At 41.1% G+C, this 17,491-nt stretch overlaps 1 protein-coding gene across 2 annotated transcripts in view; it reads right to left on the bottom strand.

The window, feature by feature from the left end:
- Positions 1 to 17,491, bottom strand: part of LOC145447212 (uncharacterized) — an 85,513-nt gene that overhangs the window by 22,789 nt on the left and 45,233 nt on the right. For both annotated transcript variants that reach the window (XM_080325630.1, XM_080325629.1), the window contains exons 2-3: positions 15,112 to 15,167; positions 7,678 to 7,825 (exon numbers count right to left, since the gene is read on the bottom strand). In XM_080325630.1, the coding sequence (XP_080181756.1) occupies positions 7,678 to 7,825; positions 15,112 to 15,167 (204 nt within the window). The remainder of the gene's footprint in view (positions 1 to 7,677; positions 7,826 to 15,111; positions 15,168 to 17,491) is intronic.

Genomic DNA, 17,491 nt, shown 5'->3' with positions numbered 1-17,491 from the left:
TCTTGACCATGTTTGTGTTCGTCACATTGTTTCCAAGTTAACCGAGACCAAAATATGGCTGAAAGAAAATGAAAACATTACTTGAAGTTTATTTTCTACAAATGCCTGAATTTGACATAAGATTATTTTGATTCCGCAGCAACCATATGTTCGGATTGTTTGTAATGCGCTCGTATGACCGGTGTGAGCAGCCTTGCATTTATTGATTGTGCGTTTCACAAATAATTTTAACGCAAGCGCAGAGATAATAGATTAGATCTGACATGGTCGTATTAGTAGTAAATATATCTAAAAGTAATAAATATATATCTGCTTTTCTACAGACTGCTGACATTGTTCGGTGATCAAATTATCCAGTGCTTTTCAATCTTTTCCAGCACCATCCGAAATTTTTGCCAAAGCGAGTTTCACCCGCATAAACCAATCGACAATTGGTATACTCAAAAATAATGAATATACCTAATAATTTTTATTTATATGTGCAGCAAGTGCCAAGTAGTCTAGTCAAATGCATCAATAAAATATATAAGCCTGCGGTAGGTTCGGGTGTCATGTCCTATGTGGGTATATTCCAGGGTTGTAACCAAGTCACAAGGCTCCGAGTCACAAGTCAATCTCACTTTTATAGTTTTGACTCGAGTCCAGTCGAGTCATTGCAATTCACCACCGAGTCAAGTCCGAGTCCAAGTCAGCGAGCAGAGGGTCGAGTCCGAGTCATGGAATTGTGACTCGAGTCCGAGTCCAAGTCATTGTGTTGACTGCTCAGTTTCCCGTTAAAGTCTTGGTAAACCCACTTTTTATAACTCTGTTTGGTGATATCGAATGGTTCGCATTTATAATATAACAATTTTCCTCACTTTTAGCAGTTTCTGGTCGCATTTTCAAGTACCAGTACCAACAGACGAAATCCCAATAGTGTGTTGGCTTCGGAATAACAATGAAATGTCGGTCTTGGCCGTCTGAGTCTTGAGTCAATGACTTGGTTCCAGTCATGCGCAATGACTCGAGTCCAAGTCGAGTCAATACACATATTGACTAGAGTCGAGTCGAGTCATTTCCGTATTTTGAAATAATGACTCGAGTCAAGTCGAGTCATCAGAAAATCGTGACTCGAGTCGGACTCGAGTCATTACAACCCTGGTATATTCACAGTTCACACCCGTATATCAGAGCTGGTACACGGGTAGAAATACACACTCTTTTCGCTAAGAGAATTGTTCAGAAATAACTTTTTTGTCCATATTTTGGGGCTGTTTTATGAAAAACGCTGCGAATCAAGTTTGACTCAACTTCTAATAGTAGAAGTGAAGGTATTGTAGTTTGAAAATATCGAAACTATCAGGCCTAGAAATAAAGTTGAAGTTTTTCTTTCAAATTTTACTGCCTTCCCTTTGAAATTATTAGGTTGTCTACAATTCGGTCCATAATAGTTGTGGCTCGATTCCAACCGGCAGAAGCGTAGTTATTGCAGGTGAAATTTTTGATTTTAATTAACATTCACGGACGATAAGCCCAGAATATCAATGAAAAACTGAAATAACTTCGCTTCTACGGGATGGAATTGGGTCAAATTCGTTTTACATCGTTTTCGTAGACCACGTAACAATTTCATGGGTTAGCCAGGGAAATTTAATTTCATAGTGAATTTCACTGCAAATCCTAATTATATTTTAGTTCAAAATTTTATTACTCCAATAGCTACATTTCCACTAGTTGTAATAGAGTCGAATTTCGTGCGCAACGTTTTTCACCCAAGCCACCAACTTTATGAAATAGCCCCAATGATTTGAAAAAAGTTCATTTTTTTGATAATTCTAGCCCAGGAGTGGGCAACCTGCGGCCGTGGAAGGCAAATCGTGCCGGCGTGACTAGTAATTTAATTAGTGTGTGTTGGCGGCCGTCAACAGGCAAATGGAATTTGCGAATTGACTGCCGAATATTTGAAAGATATTGACCAATCTTGGAATTTTCTTCGCGCTACGTGCGATTCAATGTCATTCAATCCATCGCTTCGTTTTTCGACCTTAATATGGTATCTCCATTTTCAATCTGAGCGCCACAGTACTAAAGCAAACAGCAGGAGAAATTATGAAATCTATATATACAAATATCAACTTGGAATCGTGTGCTTCTCACGAAAGACATTTGCTTGGTACGTTTGGGCGATTTGGGTGATTCTGGCCTCCTGATGGGAGGCCAAGAAATAATAGCATGTAACAGAGTGACCAATAACAATCAGTCCACCCCAATGATATATATATACAATGATTTGAAACTACCACGCCCCTTAACGCTGTGAGGTCTACTCCCGCGGAAATCAGTGTGTGCCTGGATACGCTTGACCGCATACACGGGATTGAGTAATGGTGACTGTGGTGGAGTGCTGCAAGCAACCTTTCCTGCAGATATTTCACTGTTTATTTGCATGTTGGTTGATTGTTGATAGGGTTTGCGAGCACAGCGAGACAGTACTGCATATTAGGGTCTAATAAAACTCCCGCCAATGCGCAATATTCAGGTACCGACTAGCTGCTTAGTCTTTTTGCATCTGTGTATGACCTGATAAGATTGGAAAATTAAGACACATTGAGATTTGAACATTTGTAAGCAGCATTTACGCCATCTTATATTTTGAAAGAGAGACTGATTCAGATACTTGTATGAGTAATCTTATTGCTGGTGGGTGGCCTGCAACCTTAAAATTCGAGGAGACCCATTTTAATAGAAGGCAATAACTATTTTCTGGATGAGGGCAACGGAATTTCTATGCTTTTCTTAAATAATCATTCAAGAAGAGAATTGGCATTTTGAAGAACAAAAGTGCACCAGTGAAATAATGCAGCTGTAATACCGCGTTGTCCGGTAGTCGGTATGATGTTCCGTTTGATGTGGAATGTTATGTCATCCACCTTTTAACATTAGTTGATAGATTTATAGTTAGTTTCAGTCAGCAAGGGAGGACTATGTTTCATATCAAGGTGTGCTAAAACCTAGGGATGGTGTGAACGTGAGGTTCACGTTCGCGTTCTGTGTGTGAACCTCGGAAATTTAGAGGTTCGTGTTCACAACAGAACCTTGGTAGGTTCTGCACTGTGAACCTTTTTCAGATATTGCAATTTTCACTTCATTATAACATCATTGGTTCAAATTTATTGCATTTCAACTGCGGGCCACTCCATGCATGGCGCTGGCAGCATTCAAAATCAACACTAAACGAGCATGCACCTTGACAATCTCAAATGTTTTACTTGCTTTGTTACAAAAGTTTGCTCGAATTATCCAGTTTTCCGTTTGTGAATATTTAGTGACTCTCTGCTGTGAGTTTGACCCGCAATCACACAACATCACGAGCGAAATGCGTAGTCAGCGAAGGATACTTATTCAACCAATCAATAAGATTGATATCGTTTTCTGATGTAAAAATTCGAGAAGGCGTATGGGGTCACTCTGGACTTCATACCTTTAATGTATCATTAAAACCAAATCTGTGCGATTGAAGAGTTGGCTACTGTTGTATAACTTCTTAATGAGGTAATATCGGTAGCAAATATAGAAACCCATTTTACACTCTGATCAATATCAATGTAGCAATACTCAGACACTGAATACATTGTCCGGTCTGGCCTAGACCGATAAGGGATAAGCGTATATTCCGTGGTAAGTCCTCGTCGAAATTGTTGGCAAAGCGACGAAAGATATTGATTTTATGGTAGCATTATATCCTTTGATTGCCTCAGTTGATATATTTAGCGACGTTTAAAACACCAATATGTACTTCCGAATTGTTGCATTATGTGGCCCAAGTCGTCGCTAGGTATCGTGTACATTAATATAGGCTATCATTTCATTGAAAGATAGGGTTGGAATTAGCAATATGACGTCACGTGACGTCATGAGGTTCACGTTCGTGTTCACACAGAACCTTTTAAAAAGGTTCGCGTTCACACGAACCTGAACCTTTCAGGGGTTCACACCATCCCTACTAAAACCTATGCCAAGTTTTATTTGTTCAAAGTACCTGCTAAACGTTTTTGCGCTGACGCTAATTATAAATGGGCTGAAACCCTGAGAAATTGATAGGGATAATGTTTTAAGATCCGTGACTGAATAAATTGTGCAAGAAAGATGATTTACGAGCATCATTTTTCGGCCTATGATTTGTTGAATGGCGAAAAAATGATTTTATACCCTTCGTCATTACATAAGCCTGCGTTTCTTTATGTTACTTAGGCTACTTAACTCATGCGTTATAAAATGATGAAATTTGGCCGCTTTATATGTATATAATTGATTTTGCAAATATAATTTAGGGTACCGACAAGATAGCGTAACGGTGAAGCGTCCGGCTTCTTGATCGGTAGGTCGTGGGTTCGATCCCCGGCCGGGTCATACCAAAGACCTGATAAGTAACCAGAGGTGGTCAAAGTAGTCACCGTCGCTACTCAAGTAGAAGTAGAAGTAATGCCGAAATTTCTACTCAAGTAGAAGTAGGAGTGGTGGTTCACAAGTAAGTAAGTAAGTAGGTATTCTACGCTTATTTTTGCCTGCAAAACTGAAAACTGTCAAGTAGAAGTAAAAGTAGTCCACAATCATAACTACTTAAAAAGTAGTGTGAGTTGGCAAAATCTACTTCAAGTACTTCAAAAAGTAGAAGTACTTTGTTACTGACCACCTCTGAAAGTAACACTGGTATCCATGACTTCCCTGCTTGGCGCTCATGCATTACTGGGATAGCATGGAGGGGTGGTGCAAGACTTAGAAGACTTAGAAAGCTTCACAAGGCTATATCTGCACCTTCCTTGTCCAGCGGCATATGCACATCATGCGCTCATGGTATGCGTATGCACAGATCGTGTGTCTGTGTATCATGTGTCGGTGTATATGCCGCAAAACATCAAGGACAAAAATAAACCACGTCCTTTTCTTTCCTTACTGGCCAATGTTCCCTCTAAGCTGTGCACGTGCGCAAATACGCAGTGCTGAAAAGGTCTCTGCGCACAGAAAATCTAAGCTGCGCGCAAAAAATCTGCAGTGATGACTTTTTTTAGTCGTTGCGCACTGTTCTCCAAGGTACCGCGCAAACGCGCAGACTCGTGAAAAATTAGAGGGAAGATTGTCAAGAGCAGATAGTGTTCTCGCTGAATTATGAAACGGAGGTACAATTGCGCACTGCGAAGAAATGATAATTTGCCATGACGTGGGCCTCACGAAAGAGATTTTTCCTTTAGTATGGTCTCGTATGCGTCAGCGATACTGATGTTATTTCAATAGCGCAGTCTTTTTCTAGGAATGGCGAAATAACATGGTTTAACAAAGTTATAAATAACAATGGACCTACTCGAAGTTAATCTGCGAGAAACTAACGAATAGTATTCTCAGCGTGGCATGAACATTACATAAGATTTACTGTGCAATTGCATGCCGTGAATTTTCGAAGTCATCACTTCCATCAGGCAAATCTGATCACGTGTGATGAGATAGGATAATATGCACCCACCAAACGGACTTCCAATCTAGATGATAAGCAGCGGCAAAAAGCGCAAAGTGGGGGGGGGGGGGGTATTTCACCCTATATCACCGTATGGGGGCCTGGTTGCGCACTGTTGTCCAAGGGCCTGCGCAGTTAGTTGGCGTGTTTACGCGGATACGTGAAAAATTAGGGAACATTGGTACTGGCTATATATAGGCTACAGCCTCAATACCCAAGTAATTTTACAAGCAATATAAGACCCCCTTGCAAAATTTTTCACTGGAATATAATTGCACATATTTAGCATCTGTGTTAGTTAAGAAATTACTTGGAAATATAAATATTTATTTTGATCCAATGGTAGTTGACTGGCAAAACTGACAAAACGAGTTTGGTATCTAATGTCTTATAATGCATTTGTTGACAGGACGTACATTGACCAATTTGAAAAATAGAGCAATTCCAACCTTAAATTTACCAGAAAACAGTGCTCGTATCAAAGACACAGACACCAGCTCTGGGAGCAAGTAAAAACGAGATGCATTCTACAAGAAGTCGAAGGATATTGAAAACGTGCAATTCGTTCCTAGTCTAGAACTGCCATTGTATCGATTGATGCGGGAAAAACCGCTCTTGCTGGAATAATCCGTCTTTGGCAGGTAATCACATCTGTGACAATTATAGTTTAAAAAATTCGGGTCGTAATTGGCCACATTTGAGCCAACGAAAGCGAGTGTACTGCTGCATTTTTGAAGGACATCATCCAAATATTTTTATCAAGTTGAAGAGGACAAAAATTGATGTCTAACACTATTATTACTTTAAAAATCATGCATAAACTGTTTTTGTTGTCCACATTGTTATTTTTGCATCAATCTATTTCTGTACCGTTTAATATTAATGTTTCATTTTTCAAATGCAAGCATCATATTTCTTTAATGTACACATGAATTAGGGATTTGGAAATTAAATTCTGTATTCGTAAATGTTGCATCTGTGAAGTGTATGTATCTTGTTTCATCATTCCTCATTTCTTTACATAACATGATGGGATCATGAAAATTCAATTGTGACTACTACAAAATGACCACTGACCAATGAATATGTGTGTTTTTAGGTGAGTAGTATGAAAACACAATTACCACCCGGTGAAGTTGGCAAACCTACTCGATTACTCAGAATAACTAGAATTGCTTCTCTAATAACTACCTCTGCTTGATATTTATTTGTATATGATTTTATTGATGTATCAATATGATGGAAAAGCGACACCTCATGTTGGAATGAAGGTTGTGTCACTTATAACAATGGTTGAACGTCTGCGGCTGTGTGACTATACGTCCCGTTAGTCGTCACAAGGCTACAGCATGGTGATTGCGTATAATCGCGAGTCGTTAATGTGTGAATTGGATTTGCGATACGTCCATGACGCGCGAAATTTAACTTGTGAACCGTGTGCGTGATTCTCACCGAGCTATATCCGCGTTTACATGGCAGTGGTCCGCTGGCTTAATCGAAAAAAAAATCCAAGACGCGAGAAAGAAATGCGTTTCTAAAACTATTCAACACGATAACGCTAATTGTCACTTTGCTAGTTCCTCAAAGAAGTATTGCTGAGGACGCTTTTGTTTACAGCACAACTGTGTATGCGATAAAGCGTGACCAGGAACACGCTGAAACGCTGGGCTTATGGTAGTTTCCAATCATTGTATATATATCAATGACCCTACGGAAGATGCATCATCATTTATAACTTGCCCTAAATTTTCGAAAACACTGCCACAATCAACTCTACCAGTGTATCTGATCATATGGGCTGAGAAAGAATAGATATTTGATGGTAATATGTGAATCTACTAATATTAACGAAGCATTCATTCGTGAATCCGAAATAAATATATCGCATGGCGTGACCACGACTTATCCCATAACACGACCACGACCACTCGCGATTTCGGTGCCGATGAGAAAGCACATTAGTTCGGAGTTCACCGGAATTGCACATGAACACTTTAGCATATGTATTTGGCGGCCAGTTAATTCATTACGGCTATGTCTTGAATGCGGCCGTAGGCTACATCAGAAATCTAAATTCTGCCGTGAATGGCAAAAAGGTTACCCACCCCTGCTCTAGCCCCTTACACACAGACACATGGAAATTGCACATACTATAATATTCGCAACACTATTTCTCTTCATATATTTACCCTGTCGTGCATAAAGTAACCACAAAAGAGCGGTCAAGACTGGATTCGTCGTTCTTTGCCTTTCCACGATCGGATAAGTTGTCGTAGTTTGTGCTTGACACGGTCCAACGTAGCTTCCACTGATCGTTCTGATCAAACATCCGTAATGCTGAATTCAGAGACAAACGATGAACATAAAATTTCTAACCGAATGATTTGGAGTCACGCGTGGATTTGCATTGTACACTTAAGCAGTTGATGCAGTATGGGCTTGCGATGGCTACAGAAAGAAGAAACAGTGATAGCGCTAACAATACGCACATGCGCACTTTGCACAAGTGATTTGCTTCCAGGTTGTAGCTGGTATGTCCGATATATAATTTAATTTTGAGGCTGATTTTCACGTATACCTACGAGAGTATGTATTTTGCATTCCTTTAACAAGCTTGCAGCATTGGCAACGCAAGCGATTGTTAATGGGACTGTCAATTAATTCATGCTCGACGCCAACGTCGCAACAAAATATAAAGCGTCGAGAGAGGCAAACATGTATGGCCAGGCCATATACATGCTAACAGGGTTGTAACCAAGTCACAAGGCTCCGAGTCACAAGTCAATCTCACTTTTATAGTTTTGACTCGAGTCAATTCGAGTCATTTCAATTCAACACCGAGTCAAGTCCGAGTCCAAGTCAGCGAGCAGAGGGTCGAGTCCGAGTCATGGAATTATGACTCGAGTCCGAGTCCAAGTCATTGTATAGACTGCTCAGTTTCCAGGTAAAGTATTGGTAAACCCACTTTTTATAACTCTGTTTGGTGATATCGAATGTTTCGCATTTATAATATACCAATTTTGATCACTTTTAGCAGTTTCTGCTCGCATATTCAAATACCAGTACCCAAAGACGAAATCCCATTAGTGTATTGGCTTCGGAATTACAATGAAATGTCGGTCTTGGCCGTCTGAGTCTCGAGTCAATGACTTGGATCGAGTCATGCGCAATGACTCGAGTCCAAGTCGAGTCAATACACAGATTGACTCGAGTCGAGTCGAGTCATTTCCGTATTTTGAAAAAATGACTCGAGTCAAGTCGAGTCATCAGAAAATCGTGACTCGAGTCGGACTTTCGATGTTGAAAACTCGGGATTCAGTGCACTGCCAACTCTAGAGAATGCCTGTACGAAAAATATGGATTAGTGATCATCAAATTCAAATGCTTATTCGGACTACCGTGAAGATATGCCTTCTTTTCCAGCCAAAATATATTATTTCAATACCGTTTTGGGATCAAGTCACTATCTCCGAGTGAACAGTCATACACGAAATTAGCCAATGGACATACGTGGCCGTGCGTAAGCCACCATTTTCAGATTGCAGACCTGACATTGTCGACTAAACCAGCGGATCTCAGGATGGGTTTCAAAAAGTCGACTTAGGCCCATCATCGGACTTAAGCCGCGCCCGTCTGGCCTAATTCCGTTTCAAAACTGTCACTTGATGGGATTTGCCCTCCAGCGCGGACTTTGTTAAGACTAAGGCTGGGCAAAATGATTCGAGTACTCGAATCTGAATCGAGTATTAATTTTAATGATTCGAGACGAGTAGTAAAATACCATTTTTTCGAGTACTGAGGTTATACACTTCTCGCCACTGGAAGCTAATTTATCAACGAGAATTATAGTTTTTATACTAATTTTCACTGTTGAAGCCTTGAAACCTTGATTGGCGGTATCGTAGCATACGAAACATATAACACAAAGCTACGAAGGTTACTGGACGTAGCGCATTTCCGAAGTCATAATTATCCCACAACATTGTCACCTAGTGGAATGAAATTGGTATGGCCGAAAAACTATCAAAGTATCATTTATGGGATGGATAACAGGCATTATATCCTCTGTGGTGGCATAAACGGTACATATTTCAACTTTGACGTGCTACATCCTGCTATGACGTCATAATGGGTTATATTCGATTACTCGACACGTAACATATTACGTGATTCAGAATCGAATCACTCAGGTAACCGATTTTGCCCAGCCCTAGTTAAGACAGGTATCTAAGCCTGGTAGAGGGTAGACTGAAGTCACCTGTGTTGGTAACTGTTGTGCTGTATGTCGAAGGGCATTGGCAATTTTTCTGATGGAAAGCTTATCAAATCAGATGAGATGAGATGATTGAGCATCCTTCACCATGTCCAATGTACTATCTAATGCAGGGTTCCCAAACTAGGGGTCGCGGTCCCAACGGGGTCTTTTGCCTATTTACTTGGTCGCGGAGACGAAAATCAAATACCAATGACTATTAGATGGATGTCAAATAAGCATAGATGATATTGGCGGCTCATTTCTGAATATTTTAGTTCATTCAGATCAGTCGAACCGTCATTGAAAGCGCCGCCTTTATGGTTGGTGTCTGGTCATTAGTATGAAGCAGTGGCGGCTCGTGACAATATCGGGTGGTGGGGCAAGGGCTGCAAGCGACTTTTTATCAAGATGACGTCACAATGGCGTTTTCCAACGTAAACAAGTAACTTGGTGGTACGGACTACGGTAACACGAACTTCCTGACAACAGTGATTTTAACGTATGTGCCGCGAGAGGTCTGCCGGTGAGCTGTGACTTGAAGTGTGGTAACTGCGTAAACGGCGTACGGAACAAAGATTCGACACGGTTCATGTTCGCACTATACCTGACTAATTATTTGCAGCAATGGAAATGACTATAACTCGAGAGATTGCGCAAGCCTAACTGGAAAGGTCAACGAGTTCGGACACATACGCAATTGTTATCTCATAGATTGGACATGTCATATTGAATCCAAAACATAATTCTGAAGAACTACGGATAGCGGCCTCGGAAATTCGGTCCCGGTACAGCATAGGAGATTTTGGCCTTGAGGCTGGAGACTGTCACACGACACATACAGCTTACGGTCTATACTCTATAGCAGGGGTTCTCAACTTCTCTCGTATAACGGGCCGCATTTTAACAGCAAAAGACTCTGTGGGCCGCAGCACATTATCACCATGTATTTTATGGGCTACTAATAATTTTAGGGTAGTCTAGCCTATTTACTAGTCTTATACGGGTATTCCGTACATTTCTATGCATTCTGTTGCATTAATGGACAGCGTTCGTAAGTTTGCAGTTGCTGTTTTTCTTGTGTGTGTGAGAATATCTTTCTTCTAGCGGTGCAAGTAAGCCACTTCATGGAACATGCATTGCTTTCGTTGCCAAATTGGTGTATGCACCTCCAAGCCCTTCCACCAGAAAACCGAACTCTCTGTTTCAATGCGTGAGCGAGCAAATATAAAATCACGGCTACTTCTTCGTTACAGAGGCCATTATCACTTTGAGCTCTCAGTGATATGAAAAGAAGTCAAGAGCTCTGGCTAATTTCTGAGCAAACCAATCAGCCCTTCTCATTTTCTTACATGGCCGGAGCGCTGCATCAATAATTACAAAAGTCAGCTTTGTCAAGTTGATATTTTTCACTGGTCCCCTTCCCAACTTTGCCTAGTCAGCATTTCCTCCGGAAATATGTCCAGTGTAATAAAATGCACCTGAATAATTAGCTCTGCAATGTGTGTCAAGTAGGTGGATTCGTCCAATGTCAGACTAAAGTAGTCTACGTGGGAACGTGTTCAAGAACATGCGATAAAAATCGACTGACATTGCTGTTAATCTTCTGGTGACGGTTGATCCAGACAACTGTATATAGCTTCGAAATTGGTCAGGCGATGTTGGTCTTGCTGTTAAATTCCGGAAACAGCGAATTTACGCACAGTATACCTTAAAGTTTTATTGAAGTCACATCTTCTCTAGCCTATTCATGGTTTTAGCAATATTCCAAGCAATTTTGAACAATGCGTCTATAACGTCGTCGGCAACTTTAACAATGTCTCGAAATGTGGATTGCTGGGCTTGACACCCAACTATAACAACGTTTTCTTTAACATCGGGCGATATGTTTAACTCCAGAAGAAGCTGGTATCATTAAGCTTTTACGCTTCGTTACAACAACTGTTCTTCGACAAATATGGCACATCGGTCTTCCATAACAATACTGTACCAGTAGTAATTGCGTTCATAATGAAAGATGTCGCGGGCCGCAAAACAATCGTCTGCGGGCCGCATGCGGCCCGCGGGCCGCGGGTTGAGAACCCCTGCTCTATAGTGTCTATATGTCTGCTGCAAAATCGCCTTGGGAAAATATATTACCGAATAAATACGTGGATGAAAGCCGAAAACTTGGTACACTGTTACATGAAATCATCGAGAAATAGCCTCATGACCGTTTTCGGTATGGTACACTGTCAAAATTAATACGAACAGACCAACACCGAATTTTGCGTAAAATTTATTGAGGAATAGGCTGATCAAGCGATCAGCTCTTAGCCGCCATCGAGAACGAAACAGCTATCGCGCTTGACAGGGGTTGTAATTGTAAGCAAATGGCCTGAAGGCCACAATTTCACGGTGAAATTGACATTGGAGAATATAAAATAAAAGTAAATATTTGAATGCAAACCGAGGATGTTAGTAAACTGTTTCATGATATCATCATCTCATCACCTATCTCAGTATGGAACACAGTTAGCGTTAACACAGATACACCGGCTTTTGCGTGAAATCCGCAATGCGTTAGGTGGGCTAAGTGTCAGATCAGCGCACATCTCTACCATACTCGACCTTGATAACGAAATTGCTGCCCTAATCATTGAGTGCCAACCTTGAGACCAGGTACAGCGTTCGATACTAAAATCAAGACATACCATGCAAAAGCTCATGACGGATCTAGGTAAGGAGCATCGTTAAAATCAATGGAGACCAATACCGGCTTTACGTAAAATATGTTTGCGATAAATGACGAGTCAGCTCTCACTCGACTTAGGAAACGAAATTACCACAAACACAGTACAGTGACAAACTTGAAACTTGGTATACAGCGTTCGATACTAACATTAAGACTTACCGTACCAAATGTCATGCGACCGATCTCGGTATGGAACATCGTCAAAATCAATGTATACCAATACCGGCTTTTGAGTAAAATCTGTTTGCGATACATGATGGTCAGCACACACTCAACTTCGGAAACGGAATTACTACCCTAAACTTTAAGTAGAAACCCTGTAACTTGGGACAGTGTTAAATGCCACCATCACGACATGACATACCAAGTTTCAAGAATTATCATGGTGTGAAACACCATCAAAATCGACCTATACCAGCAAAGGTCGACTAAACGGCACGCATATGACGGTTACTAGGGATGGTGTGAACCTCTGAAAGGTTCAGGTTCGTGTGAACACGAACCCTTTTGAAAGGTTCTGTGTGAACACGAACGTGAACCTCATGACGTCACGTTACGTCATACTGCTAATTCAAACCCTATCTTTCAATGAAGTGATAGCCTCTATTAATGTACGCGATACCTAGCGACCACTCGGGCCACATAATGCCACGATGCCGAAATACATATTGGCGTCGCTTTGCCAACAATTTCGACCCCATTAACGAGTTATATAGAAGTAGCCAACACCTCAATCGCACGGATTAGGTTATAATGATGCAATAAAGATTGACCCCGTAACGCCTGCTAGATTTTTTGCATCAGAAAACGATATCAATCTCATTGATTGGTTGAACATTGAACAAGAATCATTCGCTGACTACGTATTCCGTTCGTGATGTTGGGTGATTGCGGGTCAAACTCACAGCAGAGAGTCACTAAATATTTACAAATGGAAAGCTGGATATTCTGAGCAAACTTTTGTAACAAAGTAAGTAAAACTTTTGAGATTGTCAAGGTGCATGCTCGTTTAGTGTTGATTTATAATGCTGCCAGCGCCTTGCATAGAGTGGTCCGCAATTGAAATGCAATAAATTTGAACCAAAGAAAGATGTTATAATGAAGTGAAAATTGTAATATATGAAAAAAGTTCACAGTGCAGAACCTACCAAGGTTCTGTTGTGAACGCGAACCTCTAAATTTCCGAGGTTCACATACAGAACGCGAACGTGAACCTCACGTTCACACCATCCCTAACGGTTACCGAGTTCAGATATAGATACGATTGTTACATCACACCTTGAGGGCGACTAGGCTATGTTGCCCCGGTTGCTCGGTAATTTTATGAATAGGAGAGAGTAAATCACTGTTTCTTTATTGTGCGCGGCTTTGAGAGAATAGACAGTGAAAGCTTGTTATGAGCGCTACCGGGGCATGCCCCGGCTAGGCATTCGCAAAGCGAAAACACTGAAGAGAATTCGATTTTCGCAGAGACTTCGCTATATATGGGCATTTACAAGCGAAAGGACAAGAAGAATACCATTTTCGCTGTGATTTCGGTATATATAGATTGCTGTGCGTCTCTAAATGGTAAAGAACTGTTATTGAACAGAATTTTAGGTGGGGCAATGCCCCAGTTGCCCTATAGGACGAGCCGCCACTGGTATGAAGATTAAAGTTTCGGGAGCATAGAAACCAATAGGACGGTTATATTTCCTTCCGGGAAAATTTCAAGTGACCGATATTGCTATGTGTTAACAACATAATACATACACATGACACACGTAATAATCAGGTAAATAAACACGTAGTTATCAGACGTCAAATTGAGAGGTGCGGTCTCGAAACATTTTCAAATCGAAATTTGGGGTCGCCAAAAGAAAAAGTTTGGGAACTCCTGAGTATATACTACCTCTGATAGGATTCGAATTTTCGAATTACAAGTCATGACTGAAGCTTGCACTTCCAAGATGATTGAAATACATAATGAATTATTGGTAATAATTCTGAATCGAGTTATATACCTTCAACGGGGCTTTGCTTGTCTTCGTAGAACTACTATAAACAACGCCGGTAACTGTCGGACAAACGGTTGAGAGGATATGAAACGACGGAAAGTTGACACAAATTGGTATGATGACATATACAATACACATCCATGCGATACAATTTAAACTTGCAATAATTGTAAACGAGAATTATAAATGTATAAGATATATCGGTCAGATTTAAATCATACAAGAGCTTCACTAAGGTAAGCACTGAATAGTCTATAGAAAAGAAATACACTGCTATAGATAGAATACTTTTATACTAGTCTACGACAACGCAAGCTCCAATCACGTCGTTTGCGGTCATTTTATTTGTGACATATCGACGGAGGCTGAGTAAAACCAGACTGCGCAATCGTTGAATGACTGCATGCTCACACACGTCATATCAGCGTGTCGAGGACATTACGTCCAGATACATCGACTAAGTCGTCACCGATTACTTGATGACTTGGATTGGACTCGGAAGATTTGCTTCGAATCGCGAGTCTTTACACATTTTTGAAACCCCGAGTCAAGTCAAGTCAGGTCATTGGAAAAACTTGACTAGAGTCCGACTCGATTCAGCCAACACTCTATCAATATGATATGCATAAAATCTTCTTACTCTTACTACTGGCTTGATTGATGTGGTGCCCTCATCACTGCCCGTGACGTCCGCACCTGTATACAAGAGCATATATAGTTAAAAAGTAACTGGGTACAATGATTCGAGTATACTCAAATACGAAGCCACTAATAATTTTATTGATTGAAGTCGACTAGTGCAGTGCTCTTCAACCGGGGTTGTCGTACACCCTAGGGTGTACCAGAATTTGCAAAGGGTGTACCACTCGGATGGGGTGTACAGGGGTGTACCAGATCCGAATTACAATGAGCCGATCGCTAGCTATCACAAAGGCAGGTTTATGGGTCAGTTCAGGTTGACGCTCAGGTTAATGAGCAATATGGTACGATGTTATCTCAAGTGTAATACTGTACACCGCTTGATTGTGATGTCATAAGCAAATATTTCTCCTATTCATTTAGCCGTCGGCAATAGACCAATGGTTCCGTTTGGTGTTGGAAAGTATGCAGTTAACAAACATGTGTTCAGCTAGTCATTTGTCTTTTAGTGATTTTTGAGGAAACCGCCGCGATAGCTCTGGGCTAGGCGAGATAGTGTAATGGTTATGCGTCCGGCTTCTCGAGCGGTAGGTCGTGGGTTCGATTCCCGGCCGGGTTATACCAGAGACTCGAAAAATGGTATCCGCAGCTATCCTGCTAGGCGCTCAGCAATCACGGATAGCATGGAGGAGAAAAAAAACGGGGGCGCAGACTAGATGACCTCATGGGGCCGTATCGCAACTCCGTCGCCAAAGCATCTCGATGGTGCAGGCGAGAAAGAATATCATATCTCTCTCTCTCTCTCTCTCTCTAGGCTAGGGTTACCATATTTTTGTAATCCAAATTCCGGACGCTCTTGAGCGCCCACTAGCGGATTTCAAAATTAGGTGGATCAATATGACGTCACACCAGCAAAGCTTTGTCTATCGACAGGAGTATGTGTATGTGTGTTGTAAGTTGTAACCAGGGCTGAAGCCACATGTTTTCAGTCCCCTACCGCCCAAATAAATACTGATCTTGAGCCCACCAAAGGGTAATCGATGCAACTTCTAGGGTCTTATTATATGCATATGGTCGTTAAATTATTTCAATGAATTATGTCGATAATATTGATTCTTCCATATATTTTTATATAATTTGATCCTCTCTCCGCCTACGTGATCAGAGTTAGCGGTAGAGCTGGGGGAAAATGATGACTTCGAAAATACAAGGACCGTAATTGTACATCGTTAGGTCATGACCAAGCGGCCTAAACCGACTCTATGAATATACGGTTATCTTGTAATTGCGATAACAACGAGACTTTATTTCTGTAGCTGAATGTTATTTTTATTCATTTTTGAACGCAGTTTGTGAGGGCAGTAGTCCCCATATTAAAACTATTAAAATCAACTAAATCGATAATACGAATTAGTGAATTGGCATTTCAAAAGGACGGGATTTTTAGTCATAAATGAGAAACTCCCTGGCTACGCACATGGGATTTTTATGGCGACAAGGCGCTGGTAATATCAGGTCGGGGCCTACGATCTACGTAGGCCCCGATCAGTCGGTCGAATTTGATCGTAAAATGGTGCGCTTTTAATTATACATGTGTTATTGCAGTAAGAGAAATATGGGCGCATCCCGAGACCTTATTAATAGAAATACATATCCAAAAGGTTTCAAATTCGATCCGCGATATCGTTGCGCTCGATAGAGTCCGGCCAGTAAGGAAGTTTGTTGGGACATAGAAGGCTCCCGTTCAAACTAATCGAATAAATTCATAATTTGCGCCACCGAGAATCTCGTGTTGCATCAATTTTGACAACGTAACTCAACGCCGTGCACTGCACAATGCGCAGTATTAATAACAAATCAAACACGGACAAGTGACATCGAGGGAATACCAGAGTATAAAGCAGACAAGTAGCCTACAGATCATAGCAAACGAGAAAGTGCGCATCTAATCAGTAATTCCTCAACTTGCGTACAGCACAATCGGGTTCCAAGTCTGACATCACGACAATTGTTTGCTCATTATAACGACGTATGAGCTGCGTTGTTGCATTTCAATTCGCCATGATACACAAACACACTGTCCTATTTCGCGATCCAAGCCTCCAATTAAAGAAACTATCACGCAATTAACTCAAGGCTTCTTTTGCAAATGATTATGGGCGCAAATACAATTTAATTAAGAGTAAGGGGAACGTGAATTCGCTCGTCTGGTCGAGGGAGAAGATGGTGTTTCTCAGCCCATGCGTGTCGAAATCGACGTCGTAAACGAGATTGATTCGATTGATTTACTAATCGCGGATTAGAATTTGTCGGGGCGTTTTAAGCACTATAGTTCGTCGCCGCCAACTAAGCTGCGTATTCAGTTATTCGAGCCCGTATCG

Source organism: Botryllus schlosseri, chromosome 9, assembly GCF_051294905.1.
Source record: "Botryllus schlosseri isolate E-star chromosome 9, Bs_hap1, whole genome shotgun sequence".
NCBI lineage: Eukaryota > Metazoa > Chordata > Ascidiacea > Stolidobranchia > Styelidae > Botryllus > Botryllus schlosseri.
This window is presented reverse-complemented; position numbering and strand designations above follow the sequence as displayed.